Source organism: Pleurodeles waltl, chromosome 4_2, assembly GCF_031143425.1.
Source record: "Pleurodeles waltl isolate 20211129_DDA chromosome 4_2, aPleWal1.hap1.20221129, whole genome shotgun sequence".
NCBI lineage: Eukaryota > Metazoa > Chordata > Amphibia > Caudata > Salamandridae > Pleurodeles > Pleurodeles waltl.
Genome location: NC_090443.1, coordinates 980,566,209 through 980,581,151, shown reverse-complemented (window position 1 = coordinate 980,581,151; position 14,943 = coordinate 980,566,209). Strand labels below are relative to the sequence as shown.

Sequence of the window (14,943 nt, the reverse complement as noted above, 5' to 3'; positions counted from 1 at the left end):
CTGGAGTTGAGTGGGGTGGAGTGGGGTGAACTGGGGTGGGTTGGATTAGAATGGGGTGAGGGACTGGGGTGGGGTGGATTGGAGTGAGGTGATTGGGTTGGAATGGGGTGGATTGGGTTGAGTAGGGGGCTGAACTGTCGTGGTGTGGATTAGACCAGGGTAGAGTGAGGTGGACTGGCTTACAGTGGAGTGGTTTGGAGTAGGGTGAATTAAACTGCGGTTGATTAGACTGGACTCGCGGGGTGGATTAGAGCAGGGTTGTACTAGCAGGGGTGTGGAATTTAATAAACTATCTACTTGTCCATGGGACAGGTTGCTTCATAACACTACTTGTCCTGCAAACAATTATACTTGTCCCTACCTCTGATAATAGCCTCCCTGATTACACCAGGGCTAATACTATAGTAGCAATTGAATACTAGCAATTGCCTTATTGTGTCACCTTTCCACACATCTACATATTAGGGCTAGAGGTTACGTTAAGCAAGAGTTCCAGGGTTGGAGTACAATTTTGAGCCTGTACAAACATACTAACTTGCAGGTTTTAGGAGTTTTTGCCCGCTCTTCTCTAATCTTTCCTCATACTGAGAAAAGTTATGAATTTACTCCTGACAAGGGCAGAAGTAAAACTTGGGGGAAAAAGTGTTTGGAGGAAAAGTAAAGTAAACTTGTAAACACTAAACAGATTTTCACAAGCAAATCTACACATGCACATTTGCTTGTGCTAAAACGCAGTTCACAAATATATTCCAAGACTACAGTTCTCTCTCTTCTCTCTCCACCCAAAGTAACTCCTGTCTTTCTCTCATCTTTCACAAGGAGCATATCTCCACACAAAGTAGTTTTGATCAGTGCCAGAGACTACTTTGGCAAAGTGTGCTTTTGGAAACCAAAAATACTACTGCTTTTGGCCACTGTTTGTAACACTGGTGAGGGCCATAGAGCTCCCAAAACAATAAAAAGTTTGACAAAACCCATGTCAAAACAAGACATGCATTGACAACGCCAAAAGACTGACAAACAGTGTCAGACCTGTTGGCTCTGCCAATGATTGATTATTTTCATGTTTGCCATGATCTAGTTGAAACTAGTCGCACTGATTTACAATTATGAATATTTTTTGGAAATACTACCGTGCATCAACACATTTTACTAGATGATGCTTCAAAGAAATGGTACCTAAAATTTCACACTAGTTTAGCAAAACGTTGTTTCACTAGCTGCATTTTTTGTAGACATTTTATTTTGAGAGCAAAGACTCATCAATCTTGCTATTGAGCTTCTGCAAATATATGCATCTAATTAGAGAGCATTCTGGAATCATTACAGGTAGCCTTATATTGTTACACTTTGCAAACAAGTGTACACATTTTGTGACTGGAACCACTGTCAGAAGTGCAGTCTGAGCTTACATTTATTTTAAGCGCTCACCCTAATAATAAAAGCTTTGTTTTATTGAACCATAAATACAAGTTTGAATAGAATATAGATATGGACACAAATATCACTTCAACTGCAGACAATGCCATTCCCTGATCCATAATGCACTATAAACTGGCAGACAAAGGGTGTGTCCTGCAGGAGAATGGGCCTACAGACCCCAAGGACAAAATAAACATCAATACATGTTGTTATTTCCCCCCAAAATAATATGTCCTGGGCATTAAGCTATAGGAATTCCAAACCCCTGACTACAGTGGGGTGGACTGCACTAGAGCTGGGTGGATTGGAGTGGGCTGGATTAGAAGGGGGTGTATTGGAGGGGGGTTTGTTGGAGCTGGGTGATTGGTGTGAGTTGGATGGATTGGATTGGGTGGTGTAGGGTGGACTTCACCGCAGTGGAGTGGGGTGGACTAGGGTAGAGTGGGATGAATCGCCCTGCAGTAAAGTAGGGTGGATTGAAGTAGAGTGGAGTGGACTGGACTCCAGTGCAGTAGGATGAATTGGAGTAGGGGGTTTGGATTAGATTGGAGTAGGATGAACAGAAATAGGGTGGGTGGATTGGATTGGGTGGGGTGGACTAGGTTGGGGTGGAATGGGCTCGAGTGGGATGGACTGCACAGAGGTGGGGTGGATTGGAGTAGAGTGAAATGGATTGAGTGGGTAAAATGGGAAGTTGGCAGACTGGAGAGGTTGGCAGACTGGGGCGGGTGGATTGTTTTGCACTTAAGTGGGGCAGATTGGGACGGGCAGCTTGTTTTGGAATGAAGTGGGGCAGATTGTTTTGGATTGAAGTGGGGCAGATTATTCTGGGTTGCAGTGGGGCCGACTGGAATGAGGCAGACTGTTTGGAGTGGGGCAGATTAGAGTGAGGCAGATAGTTTGGACTGGAGTGGGAAGAATTAGACTGGGGCAGATTGAGTGAGGTGGAAGGATTGGAGGGTGGTGGATTGGAGTAGATTGGGGTGAGTGGTTTGGATTGAGTGGGGTGTACTGGATTACTCTGGGATCGATTGGATTGAGTGGGGCAGATTGGGGTGTACTGGATGATTATCTGTTAACGCATCATTTCAGAAATTACACATAAGAAAGAAACAATGTTGCTTTACAGAATTTAGAACAAGATAATCCTCAAATTTCGAGAACAGCACCCAGGATCAAAAACAACAGAAAACATGAGTGCAAAGTGAGAAGAGAGAACCTGGCAAAACAAAAGAAAGTTAATTCTATTAAATAAATCTTTGCAATTTTGTTTGTCCTGCTGGGCACGTTTTTGCCAGTCACATGTCTTCTGTTTGCATGGCACTAAAATTAAAAAGAACAAAGTAGTACCTGAGTGACATCATGAGCAGGAAAGGGCACCAATTAGGTTGAATCAATCAGTGCTTGGTCCCTGCGCCACAGAAAGGAACTTAAATGATGCTAGGCCTGCAGTGACCAGTTACAAGGCTATAAAGAAGAGTGCCAGGCAAGTCACAAATGGCAAGACACAGGAGAACTCCAAGCGATACACCTGCGCTAGCGCAAGCTCTTGCAGGTTCGACCCTAAAACACAGATCCTTCAGATAAAATATAATCAAGCTCAGAAGGCATATCTCGTGAAAGTTTCTGGTGAGCCACTGAGAAAAGGAAGGATACAGATGCAGGAGGGTCCGGGCTGTACATATGATAGGTTCTTCCAGCCACTAAGTGGCCTCGAGGAGAGAAACTCACCTGGGCCGCACTCTGTGTTCAGAGGGGGCTGATATACAAGTTGTTATTGAACTTTGATCAGCACCTCTATGGTACCTGTAATCCTGCCCTTTTGGAACCACATCCACTCGGACAGCAGGCCCCTGGACCCGTCGTCTGTGTACCAATCTATAGCACATGCACTGAATGTATGCTTACATGCATCACATGCAGTGGTATAAAATCTGCCTTTGTGCTGTGTAATCCTAGCACAACTGCTGAAGCGTTAAAGCAAGCATGGCAGGATCAGCTGTTGATTACAGCATTGGTTCATCTTTCTCTGCACTGGATACGGGGCCAGCAGCACTGCAGCGGCTGTGGCTGCTAGAACAGATCAGTATGTGTCTGCCAGGGGCTGTGAGCCAAGGAAGCAGCTGCAGCGTGCTGGGTGGCCACCAGCACAGGGTGTGGGATAACGGCAGGGGGAGAATGGAGCAAGAGTGACTCAGGAGAGAGTGAAGAGGTTGGGTGGTAGGACGTTAGAGCGAGTCAGGATTGGTCAAGGAGCGAGGGAATGGTGACAAAAACATACAGAGGGAAGGGGGCAAAAAGTGAGGGAAGAAGGGAATGAAGAAGAACAAAAATTGCTTCAAAACAAAAGGGTACAAGGTGGGGGGTCTAGTGTGAAAGGGGAGCAAGACAAGGAGGATAAAAAGCAGAGGGCAGAGCATAGAAGTGAGGCGGGAATAACGTGAGGAGCAAGGAGCAAAATGTAGAAATGAAGTTAAGTGAAGCTAGGAAGGTACGTTCAACGGGCAGTGGCAGAAGTAATATAAAAGAGTAATAAGAAAAAGGAGGGTTGAAAGGAGGTAGAGCGGAAAATAGGAATAAGTGCAAGGAGGTAGAGGCATAAAGCGTAGAGGCGAGAGGGCTTAAAGGCAGTCATGGGAGAGAAGGAGGATATTATGAAGGGTGGAAGTGGAAAAGCACAGTGGAGGGATACCTGAAAATAAGAAAGGGGGAGTCAGTGCGTGAGAAGGTATAAGATTACTTAAAGTGGAGATGGAAGAGATACGTCAGGAATTGGAGAATGAGATGAACGGTGCTGAAAGAAGGAAAGAAGAAAGAAGATGGATGGGGAAATGATGGTGGAATGGCGAAGGGAAGAAGAGATGGAGTGCTGAAGTAGAGTAGAGAAAGAAATAACAGCAAACAGAAAAACCATGGTGCGAGAAGGCAAACAACAGGAGAGAGAACGAATCAGAGAAAGCGAAAAACAGAAATGGTAGATGGAAGAGAGAAGGACGCAATTAAGCTCTGATTTAACAGCCATTTTTTCTCCTAATTCAATTATTACAATAAATATTAAATACAAATAAATATATATATATATATATATATATATATATATATACATACACACACGCACACTTATACATATATACAAAATATAATTTTCAGACATCTCTTGGGCTCTCTTTGCCATATGTCTCCGTTGGAATAGAGTATGTCGAAATTTCGAGTGGAGGACCAACGGATCCCACTACAACAGCGCCACCTATAGGCCAACAAGTGCCAGCTGGTGAGGAGAGCCAAGCCAACTGCACTCATTCCTGTGTCTCAGAGGCAGATGCAGCCCTCACTTGGACACAAGTTGTAGCAGATCAGATTACTGCATTTGTAATGCATAAACGAGATAAGAAAAAGATTTGCAGCCCTGTTTACAAAAGAGTTCGGAGCAAGTGAAAACTCGAGTGCTCGTGTTAAGTGCTCTATAACAAAGAAAAAAGTAGTTCCTAGAACAGATCTTAATGGGAATAGTGGATGGATAGTGTAAATGGTCCGTGATCTCGGGGATGATTATACACAGCAAGAGGCATGACAAATCCATGCCATGGACAAATGGGGAGAAAGAATATGAGAGCAACGATGGTGCCAGCAAATGGGAAGCCTGTGGGCTGGCTGAAGCCCACAAAGTATATACATGTCTCGTTGAGACAACGCATGCGCTGTCTAGCCGATACCTAAAAAAAGAGACAACCCCTTCAAGTAGTTAAAAAAAACTACCAGGGCATACATTTCATGTATAGAGCTACCTACAACAGACTCCCTTCCTAGCTCCCTGCATAAGAGCAGGAATCTCTATTCACGCAACCAATGTCTCCAAGTCAATTTTGATGTGTTAAAATGACCAAAAATAAGATACATCGCTCTGGGCACCTTCCTTTCCACATATAAAAGACTTGGGGTCATTAAATAGAGGTGAAGCTTGCCTGCAAGAGTGGGAGAACATCTACAAAGTTGGCTAGGGGCATTCCTGCCCCATTCAAGAGAGCCATAATATGGCATACAAAAAGCAAGGATGGTACAGAAAGAATAGACTAGAAAAAACTTAATTAATAATTGCCTGGTTGTCAATTAGGAGTGTAAAGCGGTAGCAGCTGCTACTCTCTCTAGCCAACCTCTGGAACTGCAATTGTTGCCTCTCATCACAGAGGACAAGAAGGCAGTGAGAGCAACAGGAACCACACAGGGTTCTAACAGCCTAGTTTGTAGTCTCCAATTGTTGGCCCTTCAGCAGAAAAAAAGAGACATCTGAGGAGATAAGGGTGGGACAAGGAGTCAAATGTGATGTAATCAGGATCAATGGGGACATGATGTATCTTGTGCTATCCATGGAAATACTTAATGAATCAATATTCATAGCTGTGAGACTTCTGATTCAAACTACAGGGTATATATAGCGATAGCATTGGAATAACGAAGACGACATATAGCTATTCTAACTGGGAGAGTTGTACTGGAATTGTTGTACTGGGGGTAATGAAAAGGAGGCATGAGAAGGAATAGCATTACCTGACAGGTCAGATGTATTTTCATGTGTGTGCTGGTATGGCTGTGGCCTAATCTGCACCATTCATTACCCAACCTCTCGGGGCAAGAAAAACATTTAAAATCAGAGAAAAAAAAACAAAGAGGCAGTGGGCGGTGGAGTCAATTTCCAACCTTTTCTAATGTGGGAAGAGTTTATAGACGAGTTGGGGCTGTATGTACAAATGTCAGGTTTTGCGACTCACAATTTGCAACTATTAGCGACTCGTAATTTGCAAATCATTAAACCAAAAAAAATGGGTTGCAAGGGACCTTTCTCATTAATATTCATGAGGCAGGTCGCAATTTGTGACCCATTTGGGGAATGGCCACACTCACAGGGATGGTGGCTTGCGGGGGTCAACAGACCACCATATGTGTAACTGATTTTTCAATAAAGCAGCCTGATTTTCTGAAAGTAAAACGGGATGTATTTATAAATAAATAAAAAGTTTCTTTTATTTTTTTCAGGGGAGGCAGTGGTCCCTGGGACAACTACTTAGTCTGAAAAATATTGGCAGCCCCATTCACAAAGGGGACTCCTGTTTGCAAATGGCAATTTGAAATTAGTGGTAATCTGAATGTTTTGCGACCTCATTTTGGTCACAAAACATTTGTACATACCTTTCAGATATGGTATTAGAAAGGGACGCTCTGAACATGCCCCTTCCTAATACCGAATCGACAATCCCAAATTGCACTTAGGTAACAAGCCACAGAATCGCAATTTGCGCTTTGTACATACCAAAAATCATTTTCAAGTCGCAAACGGGCCAATTTGTAGAATCAGGCCGTCTGTGACTAGAAAAATGCTTTGTTCATGTGGCGCTAGTTGAATAGCCTTAAACATGCACGTTTCTCTGTGTGTATCCAAGGCTCTCACGGCTTTCTACACATAAATATACAGCCTCCTGCCTACTTTCAGGCCCGGTGTATACATTTGCAGAGAGTTGACACAACGATAGCCTAGACAGAACCTATATCTTCATAAAATATGAGCCGTGCAATTATCCTAGAGGCTCCTAACACAACTGTGAAATGTGAACGCTATCATGAATTGTTACCTCTCTGCATGGCATAAAAAGGACAGGTGGATTTGTTTAACAAGACAAATTGATTTATGAAGCATCCCGTCCCTTGGACAAGTAGATATTTCATAACATTCAACATCCCTTTGGATGTTGCCCTACTGCGTATGGTTCAGACTGTAGCTAATACTGCAGAACCACGGACTGTGGGCCATAGTGTAATATGTGGAAGTGAATTTCTTATATAAGTAGGGGCATAAGTGTTATTTAATGTTTGTTGCTTTAAGGAATGTAGAGTATAGAATTCTGACTAGGTCATGAGAGAATGTTTGGGTTTGATTTGACGACAGACTGGTGCGCTGGAAGAAGAAGGTCGTGGGTCTTGTCATGAATAAACTTCTACTTTCTTCAAAGAGATAATTCTCCTAATTTTATTGGATGCGCGATTACTACAATTTATGGCGACGATCTTAAACTTAGACCCACCGACAGTGAAGATTTAAACCTCGTCAAGAGTGCTGATCGCCGTTCGTGCATGTGTTTTGGGACCTGTGTGTCGGGTTGAAGACACTGAGCACTGCGTGGTGTTGTTTTTTCAGCTGGGGGGCAGCATACGTGTTGGACTCGTGCTGGAACTACATAGGGATTAAACGGAATAATATACGAGTCAATGTGACGAATTCAGTTTGGAAGTGTGCAATATTGCTTGGGTGAACTGCTTCGAGAGTACAGTGACTCTGTGCGAATCTCGACTTACAGTTTGCTCCGTGGTGTTGCAGTGAGGGCTTGAAGGCCTCCAATGGTTGCACCATCAACGAAGGGAGCAGCATTGTTCGAAGTGGGCGCAGAGTTCCAGGCAGTAACACGCTCTTCGTGAGGATCACAGCGCGCTGAATGACGCATGCAATCTCGCTCTGGTGCATAGCGTGGTACGTCATCACGGTGGTTGACGCTGTGTGTCTCCATTTTGGATGTGTTGGTGCAGGTTGCCTAGCAACAAGTTAAAGCGAGTGAGACACGGAGATCGTACACGGAAAGTGACTGTGTTTTCATGATTTTTCATCGCGCATGCATCCAAGACGATAGAAAGCACACAAGTGAGGAGGAGATTTAAAAAATGTCATATTATTTGTTCAAGAAATATTAAAGGATGGCCAATAATAGTAATTCAAATGCCATGCAACCACCTCCTTTTTTGGAACTTCCTGGGAAACCTAGCAAACCGTGGCATAAATGGCTAAGAATTTTTGAGAATTACCTGGAAGCCATTGATGGTTTAAAATATTCACCAGCTCGCAAAAAAGCCATTCTATTTAATCTTTTGGGTAATGCGGGACAAGATGTCTACGATAATTTACCTGTGGTTTCTGCACCTACGCGAGATGACTCTTGGGATGTTTATAAGGAAGCACTGGCACGTATGGCAAGGCAGTACGTGGATGAACCTTCAGTAATGGTGGAAAGACACACATTTTTTAAACGCAAACAATCTGCGGATGAATCTATTGAAGATTATTTGGCTGTTTTGCGTGTATTAGCATCTAAGTGTGTTTTTGGGAATTATCTTGACACTGCCTTACGCGATCAATTAGTTTTTAACTGCTTTAACAAAAAGATTCAAGAACGCATCTTAACGTGTAAGAATCCATCTTTAGATGAGGTTATGGATATAGCAAGAAGTATAGAGCGTTCTGTGGTTTCATCAAAAAATTTATCGGAGTCTAGTATCAGTATGTCCTCTGACATTGCTAAAGTTTCCGCTGTCGAGGTCACACCTGTTAGTAATGAGGCTAATATACATTTGGTTACACATAAGGGTAGTGTGAGAAGGAATGTTGACAAGAGGGTGAGTGGAGCATGCTACAGATGTGGGTCGAGATTCCATTTAGGGAATTTTCTAAATTGTCCAGCTCAAGGCAAGAGATGCAATAATTGGAAGAAAATTGGACATTTCTATAATGTATGTCATGCTAGTAAAACAAGAGTCAAGGTTAGTCAACTTTATGTTGAGAATGACATATTGGCTGAAGCGATTAACAATGTATCGGTGTCATCACTAGAAATTAGTGCATTATGTGAATGTGGAAAAAGATGTAAAGGTCCTATGTGTGACGTTAAAATTGGAGCAATTGACTTAAATGTGATGGCGGATTCTGGATCTCCAATTACAATTTTGGCGGAGAACACATTTCACAAATTTTGGTCTGAAAAATTACTGAAATCTACAACTATTAATCCCAAGGCTTTTGGGGAGTATGACATAATCATGAGGGGATACTTTGAGGATAGTGTTTTGTTTAAGGGGAGGAACATTTTTACTAAAATGTATGTAGCTGTTAACGGACGGGATATTCTAGGTTGGCAGGACCAAGCTAAGTTGGCCATTATGTTACGACCAGGTCATGAGGAGCCAGTCACTTTAGGTGACATGCCCATTTTAATGATTCAAGAAAAAAACATATCTGACAATTTCACTAAGATGCTACAAGATAAATTTCCTCAAGTGTTTTCTAGTAAGATAGGAGTTATTAAAAATTTTGAACATGAGATTGTACTCAAGAGTAATGCGGTTCCAGTGATACAAAAAGTAAGACCTGTTCCTTTGTCAGCCAGAGATGATCTTAAGAAATGACTTAATGATATGTGTAATCAAGGCATTATTAAACGTGTGGAAGCATCAGAATGGGTTTCTGCGGCAGTTGTCGCACGAAAAGGTAACTGGGATATACGCCTGTGTGCTGATCTAAGAGTTCTTAATAGAAATATCCTTGTTGATTGTCATCCCCTCCCACGTATTCATGAAATGCTTGCCAGATTAGGTGGTAGCAAATATTTTTCTACAATTGATTTACGCTCAGCGTACCATCAGATTCCATTGGCTAAAAATTCACAACATTTGACTACGTTTGTGACACCTTTTGGTGTATATATGTACAGGCGCATGCCATTTGGCTTGGCGTCTGCTGCCAGCGTTTTTCAACGATTGATGGATCAAATGTTTGGAGATCTTGGAGGTGTACAAACTTTCCAAGATGATATTTTAGTTCACACGGAAAGCCTAGATGATCACATTGTACTTTTAGAAGAGGTCTTAGGTAGATTGGGTGCGTGGGGTATGACAGTAAATTTTGAAAAATGAAAATTTTTAGCACAACAGGTTAATTATTTAGGACACAACATTTCAGGTGATGGTATCACACCCAAAGAATCTTTGTTAAAAGGTATACATGAAGCGGCAGTTCCGGGTGACAAAGACTCCCTTAGGGCGTTTTTGGGCTTGAGTGAGTACTACGCACGTTTTGTGCAAGGTTATGCAGTAGTTGTGCAGCCGTTAAGGAATCTCTTGAAAAAAAATGAGAAATTCATATGGTCCAAGGAGTGTCAGGAGGCGTTTGTGGCTGTAAAAAAATTAATCACGTCTGCTTCTGCAATTAAGCCATTTATATATGGGGCGAAGTGCATAATTACAGTTGATGCCAGTGGAAGAGGTTTAGGGGCAGTCCTCAGTCAAATGGTTAATGGTCAGGAACGTACCATTGCATTTGCCTCACGTACCTTGAATGTGGCTGAGAAAAACTATAGTACGATTGAAAGGGAAGCATTAGCGTGCTCTTGGGCCTCTGAAAAATTTAAAATGTACATTTGGGGGAACAAATTCGAATTGCATACGGATCATAAACCCTTAATATACATGTTGGGAGATAGTTGTTCGAATAAAGCTTCATCTAGACTGATTAGATTGTTGGCTAGGTTACAGGAATTCAATTTTGACATAAAATACATTCCCGGTGGGAAAAATGTTAGAGCGGACTGTTTGTCACGCCTACCTGTTGAATGTGATGAGGTGGTGGATGTCAAGGATAAAAAATGGGAAGGATTGGAGTACGTGTTTACTATTGGAGATGTAAATGAACAATTTCGGATTTCTGAGAAAGAATGGGTTGAGAATTGTGATAAAGATGAGTGTATGACTCAAGTGAAGAAATTTTTAATTGATGGTTGGCCCAATGAAAGATCTATGTCAATGGAGTTGAGATGTTTTCATCAGGTGGCTTCAGAAATGTCGATTGTTAATGATATCTTGGTTCGACAAGATTTGTTTGTTCCTCCCAGTGTTTTACGTCCGAAAATTATTGCTTTGGCACATGAGGGACATTTAGGTATTTCGGCAACGTCAAAGAAAATAAAACAAATCTATTGGTGGCCAGGTATTGATGGGCAAGTTAGAAGGTTTGTTGATTCTTGCACGGAATGCTTGTGTTCAGACAAGCATTGGAAAACTTCTACGGTTCCTTTATGTCCAGTTACTTGGCCCAACAATGCTTGGGAAAAAATTGGGTTAGATTTTTCGGGCCCTATTAACATGCTGGGTTGTGATAAAAAGTTTTTGATTGTGGCTATTGATTATTTTTCAAAATGGTTGTACTTTTCTTTAGTTAAGTCTGCTGATTCTGCGTCTGTCATAACATTTTTGAAACATCTGTTTTACATAGAGGGGAGAGTTAAGGAGATTGTGACGGATAATGGCTCCCATTTTATTTCTGAGTTGTTCACCAGTTTTCTGGTTAAAAATGATGTAAAACACATAAGGGTACCTTTATATAGTCCCTCTTCCAATGGTTTAGTTGAAAGGGCAAATAGATTAATTAAGGATGGTGTTCAAACGGCAATTGCTAATAACCTTGATGTCAGAGATTACTTACAGTTCAAGGTGTGGAATTATAATATTACACCACAGAGTACAACAGATGTTGCTCCTTTCATTTTGTTGAGAGGTAGGAAACCTATTACGGCCATTAGTCCAAATTGGTTATTGGATAAAGTGGAACGTTATCAAAAAGTAGACTTACAAAGTCTCAGAGAACATGTCCGTGAAAAACAAGATTGTTCTAAAAAAAACTATGATTCCAGGATGCATGTTAAGGATGGAACGTTGTGTGTGTGAGATTGGGTCCTTATTAAAAAACCGCATAGGGTTAGTAAGGGGCAGTCTAAATTCTCTGAACCTGTAAAAGTTGTAAGGATAAACAGGACAGCAGTTCTATTGCAAGATAGGGGGTGGTGGAATTGTAATGTTTTAGTCAAAATTACTCCTAAGCAAGCTGGCATCATTTTTGAAAGGGTGAAGGCACATGGTAGCAAGGTAAGACAGGATTGGTTTGATTTAGATGCTCATACATGTGCGGGCCGCAGTAGGGAGTTGCATGATAATTTGAATCAAGGAGATGGTATGGGGAGCAGTGACAATACAGTTGTTCCTTCTCCGCCATCTAGTTTCCAGTCTACAGGTGGAATGAGATCTGCTCCTACTCATTCAAGCAGTGACATTACAGTTGTTCCTTCTCCGCCATCTAGTTTCCAGTCTACAGGTGGTGGAGATGCTTCAATCAGGAGTAGTTCTAGAATGAGATTGGCTCCTTCTCATTCAAGGGACTTTGTATATTATTAATGATTTGTAAATATGTATATTTCCTCTGTTTGATTTTCCTTTATCAGTTTTAGAGTCGATGTATTTTGTGTGCATTTTTATTGTATATTTGTATATATATTTTATGTTATTGCTTCAATTTCTTATTTGATTTATGGAAAGGGGGATGTGTAATATGTGGAAGTGAATTTCTTATGTAAGTAGGGGCATAATTGTTATTTAATGTTTGTTGCTTTAAGGAATGTAGAGTATAGAATTCTGACTAGGTCATGAGAGAATTTTTGGGTTTGATTGGACGACAGACTGGTGCGCTGGAAGAAGAAGGTCGTGGGTCTTGTCATGAATAAACTTCTACTTTCTTCAAAGAGATAATTCTCCTAATTTTATTGGATGCGCGATTACTACACATAGTTTCTCATATTTTCAAGAAATGTACGTATTGCACACCTTCTCTTGGTGTTTTCATGGCGGGATACTTCCACTTTCATGGATATCTTTTAAACGAACGATGTCATCAGCACTCAGGTTTACAAATCTACATATCCTCAGATGCTTTCTTTCACACACAACACTGGTAAGCGAGATGGAGAATGAATCGCTCCCATTAAAGAAGTGTATACGGTGGTTCTGGCAACATATAGAAGCCCAGTATGCTATAATATGCATCATTTCCCACAATTCTAAAATGAACCTGACAGACCCCAAAGCCATCTTCTCGGCCTGGGTGTTGAATGTACAGCTTATTGCAACGTGGGAGTCGTATTTCTGGCTCATCCCAGTTGATCTAATTGAAACATAATTTCTGAAATGAATACATGTTAAAAAATAAAGCCAAAGACACTGCAAACAAGGTGACATCGGGTAGTTTTGGTGAAAAGTTGTTCTTTAAGTTATACACTATCCTGACAACTACTTTAAAGTGCACCACGTAACCTCTTTTTGATACACACGCAGCACGCCTAGTGTCCAAAAGCACACATTGTTGTCTTTAAATGTTGTCAGGTATGTGCATGCACTTGCTGTTCAATTCCTACAGTAATCCGAGGAGTACCTTGTTCAGCTTGACCCAGAGCCCAAAGCTGTTGCAGTATTCGTCCCCAGTGGTCCGGATGCATCCGCCTTTCTTCACCTCGATGCTGCCCCGGGACAGCTTCTTCTGGTTCTGCTTGCCGTCGGATGGAGCCGCAAAGACCGGCAGGAAGGTGCCCCTGCTAGTCGAGGAAGAGGAGGGCGAGGAGGAATCCTTGCAGATCTTGTACTCAACCTCGGAGGGCACATAGCACAGGGCCTCGGGCAGGGGCTGCCCCTCTCTGAAGCAGGCGATGCATTCCAGGAGGAAGCGGATCCTGCCCAGCAGCAGGTGCGGGGAGTCTTGCTCAACCATCGGGAGGCGCTAGAGTTCTTCCCGAGAGATGCTACTGGGCGCCTCTAACTGCAGCAGCCTGGGAGAGCCTGGGACTGGCTCCAGGGCCGCTGGGTGTACGCAAGACCCTAATGCAGCCTCCTTACTGTGCCAGAGGTCTGGGAGCCTCGGGTCAGCCTCCCCTGTGCACCGGGCCCCCTCCCTGATCACTGCAGTCCTAGGAGTTCCGCTTCAGCCTCCCCACCTGTGCCGCAGGGCCGATGTTGACAGTGGCATGATGCGGATCAGTACAAGGGGGGGGGGCGAGTGTTTTTGCTGGTAGTGGCCTGCGCCCTTAACCCTATACATCGGAGGGCATACAAAATATCTATCTCGAACTAAACTTAGATTAAAAGGCGCAGCCACACCATACAATCCTCTCCAATGAGCGGCAACGCCGAGGTGCTTGTGAACGCATTAGCACTTCCTGGTTATCGAAACAAACGTAGGACTACAGGGACCATCTCCGAAAGCTTGTAAATATAGGGCCATCTTCGAACTGGCTTATCAAAGAGCTTAAGCAAACGGAGAAAAGGGCGACCAATTGAAATGGCCGTTGTGTGCACGTGAGTATTGCATGAATTAGGCAGACGTTTGAACCTGCTGCGTCCATCTTGTAAGGGACAACCTCGCGATTTGCAGCCAAAGGCAGCAACCACTCGGCATAGATAGTGGGAAACAAAATATTTTAAAGTGTGAAGAAGAAAGAAATAGCAGGTCAGCGTTTATGCGCATGCCAAAGACGATCTATTTTATATAGAAGGGATTAGTATAGCGTGTCCATATTTTCGGAATGAAAAACCTGGACTGCCATAGAAATAGGACTTTGGTCCAGAATTAATATTTTCCTGGCCTTGATGTCAGAAAGGCTAGATTTTCTAACACAGTTTTGGCATTTTACTGGGACATATCCCATTTTTTCTATTTTGTGTGTGCTTTCAACCTCATTCCAGTTAGTGGTAGAAAGGGGTGTGAAACCACTGGTGGATCCTGAAAAGCTATACATTTCTGAAAAGTAGACAAAATTCTGAATTCAGCAAGGAGTCATTTGTGTAGATCCTTCAAGGTTTTCCTATGGAAAGCGGGAGCGCGCCACAAGATCC

At 42.5% G+C, this 14,943-nt stretch overlaps 1 protein-coding gene across 1 annotated transcript in view; it reads right to left on the bottom strand.

Annotated features, from left to right (window-relative positions):
* The window catches only part of HECTD3 (HECT domain E3 ubiquitin protein ligase 3), a 249,983-nt gene extending 235,724 nt beyond the window's left edge, over positions 1–14,259 (bottom strand). The window contains exon 1 of the mRNA XM_069232820.1: positions 13,490–14,259. Coding sequence (XP_069088921.1) covers positions 13,490–13,822 — 333 coding nt within the window. The 5' untranslated portion in view covers positions 13,823–14,259. The remainder of the gene's footprint in view (positions 1–13,489) is intronic.
* Between the last annotated feature and the right edge of the window lie 684 nt (positions 14,260–14,943).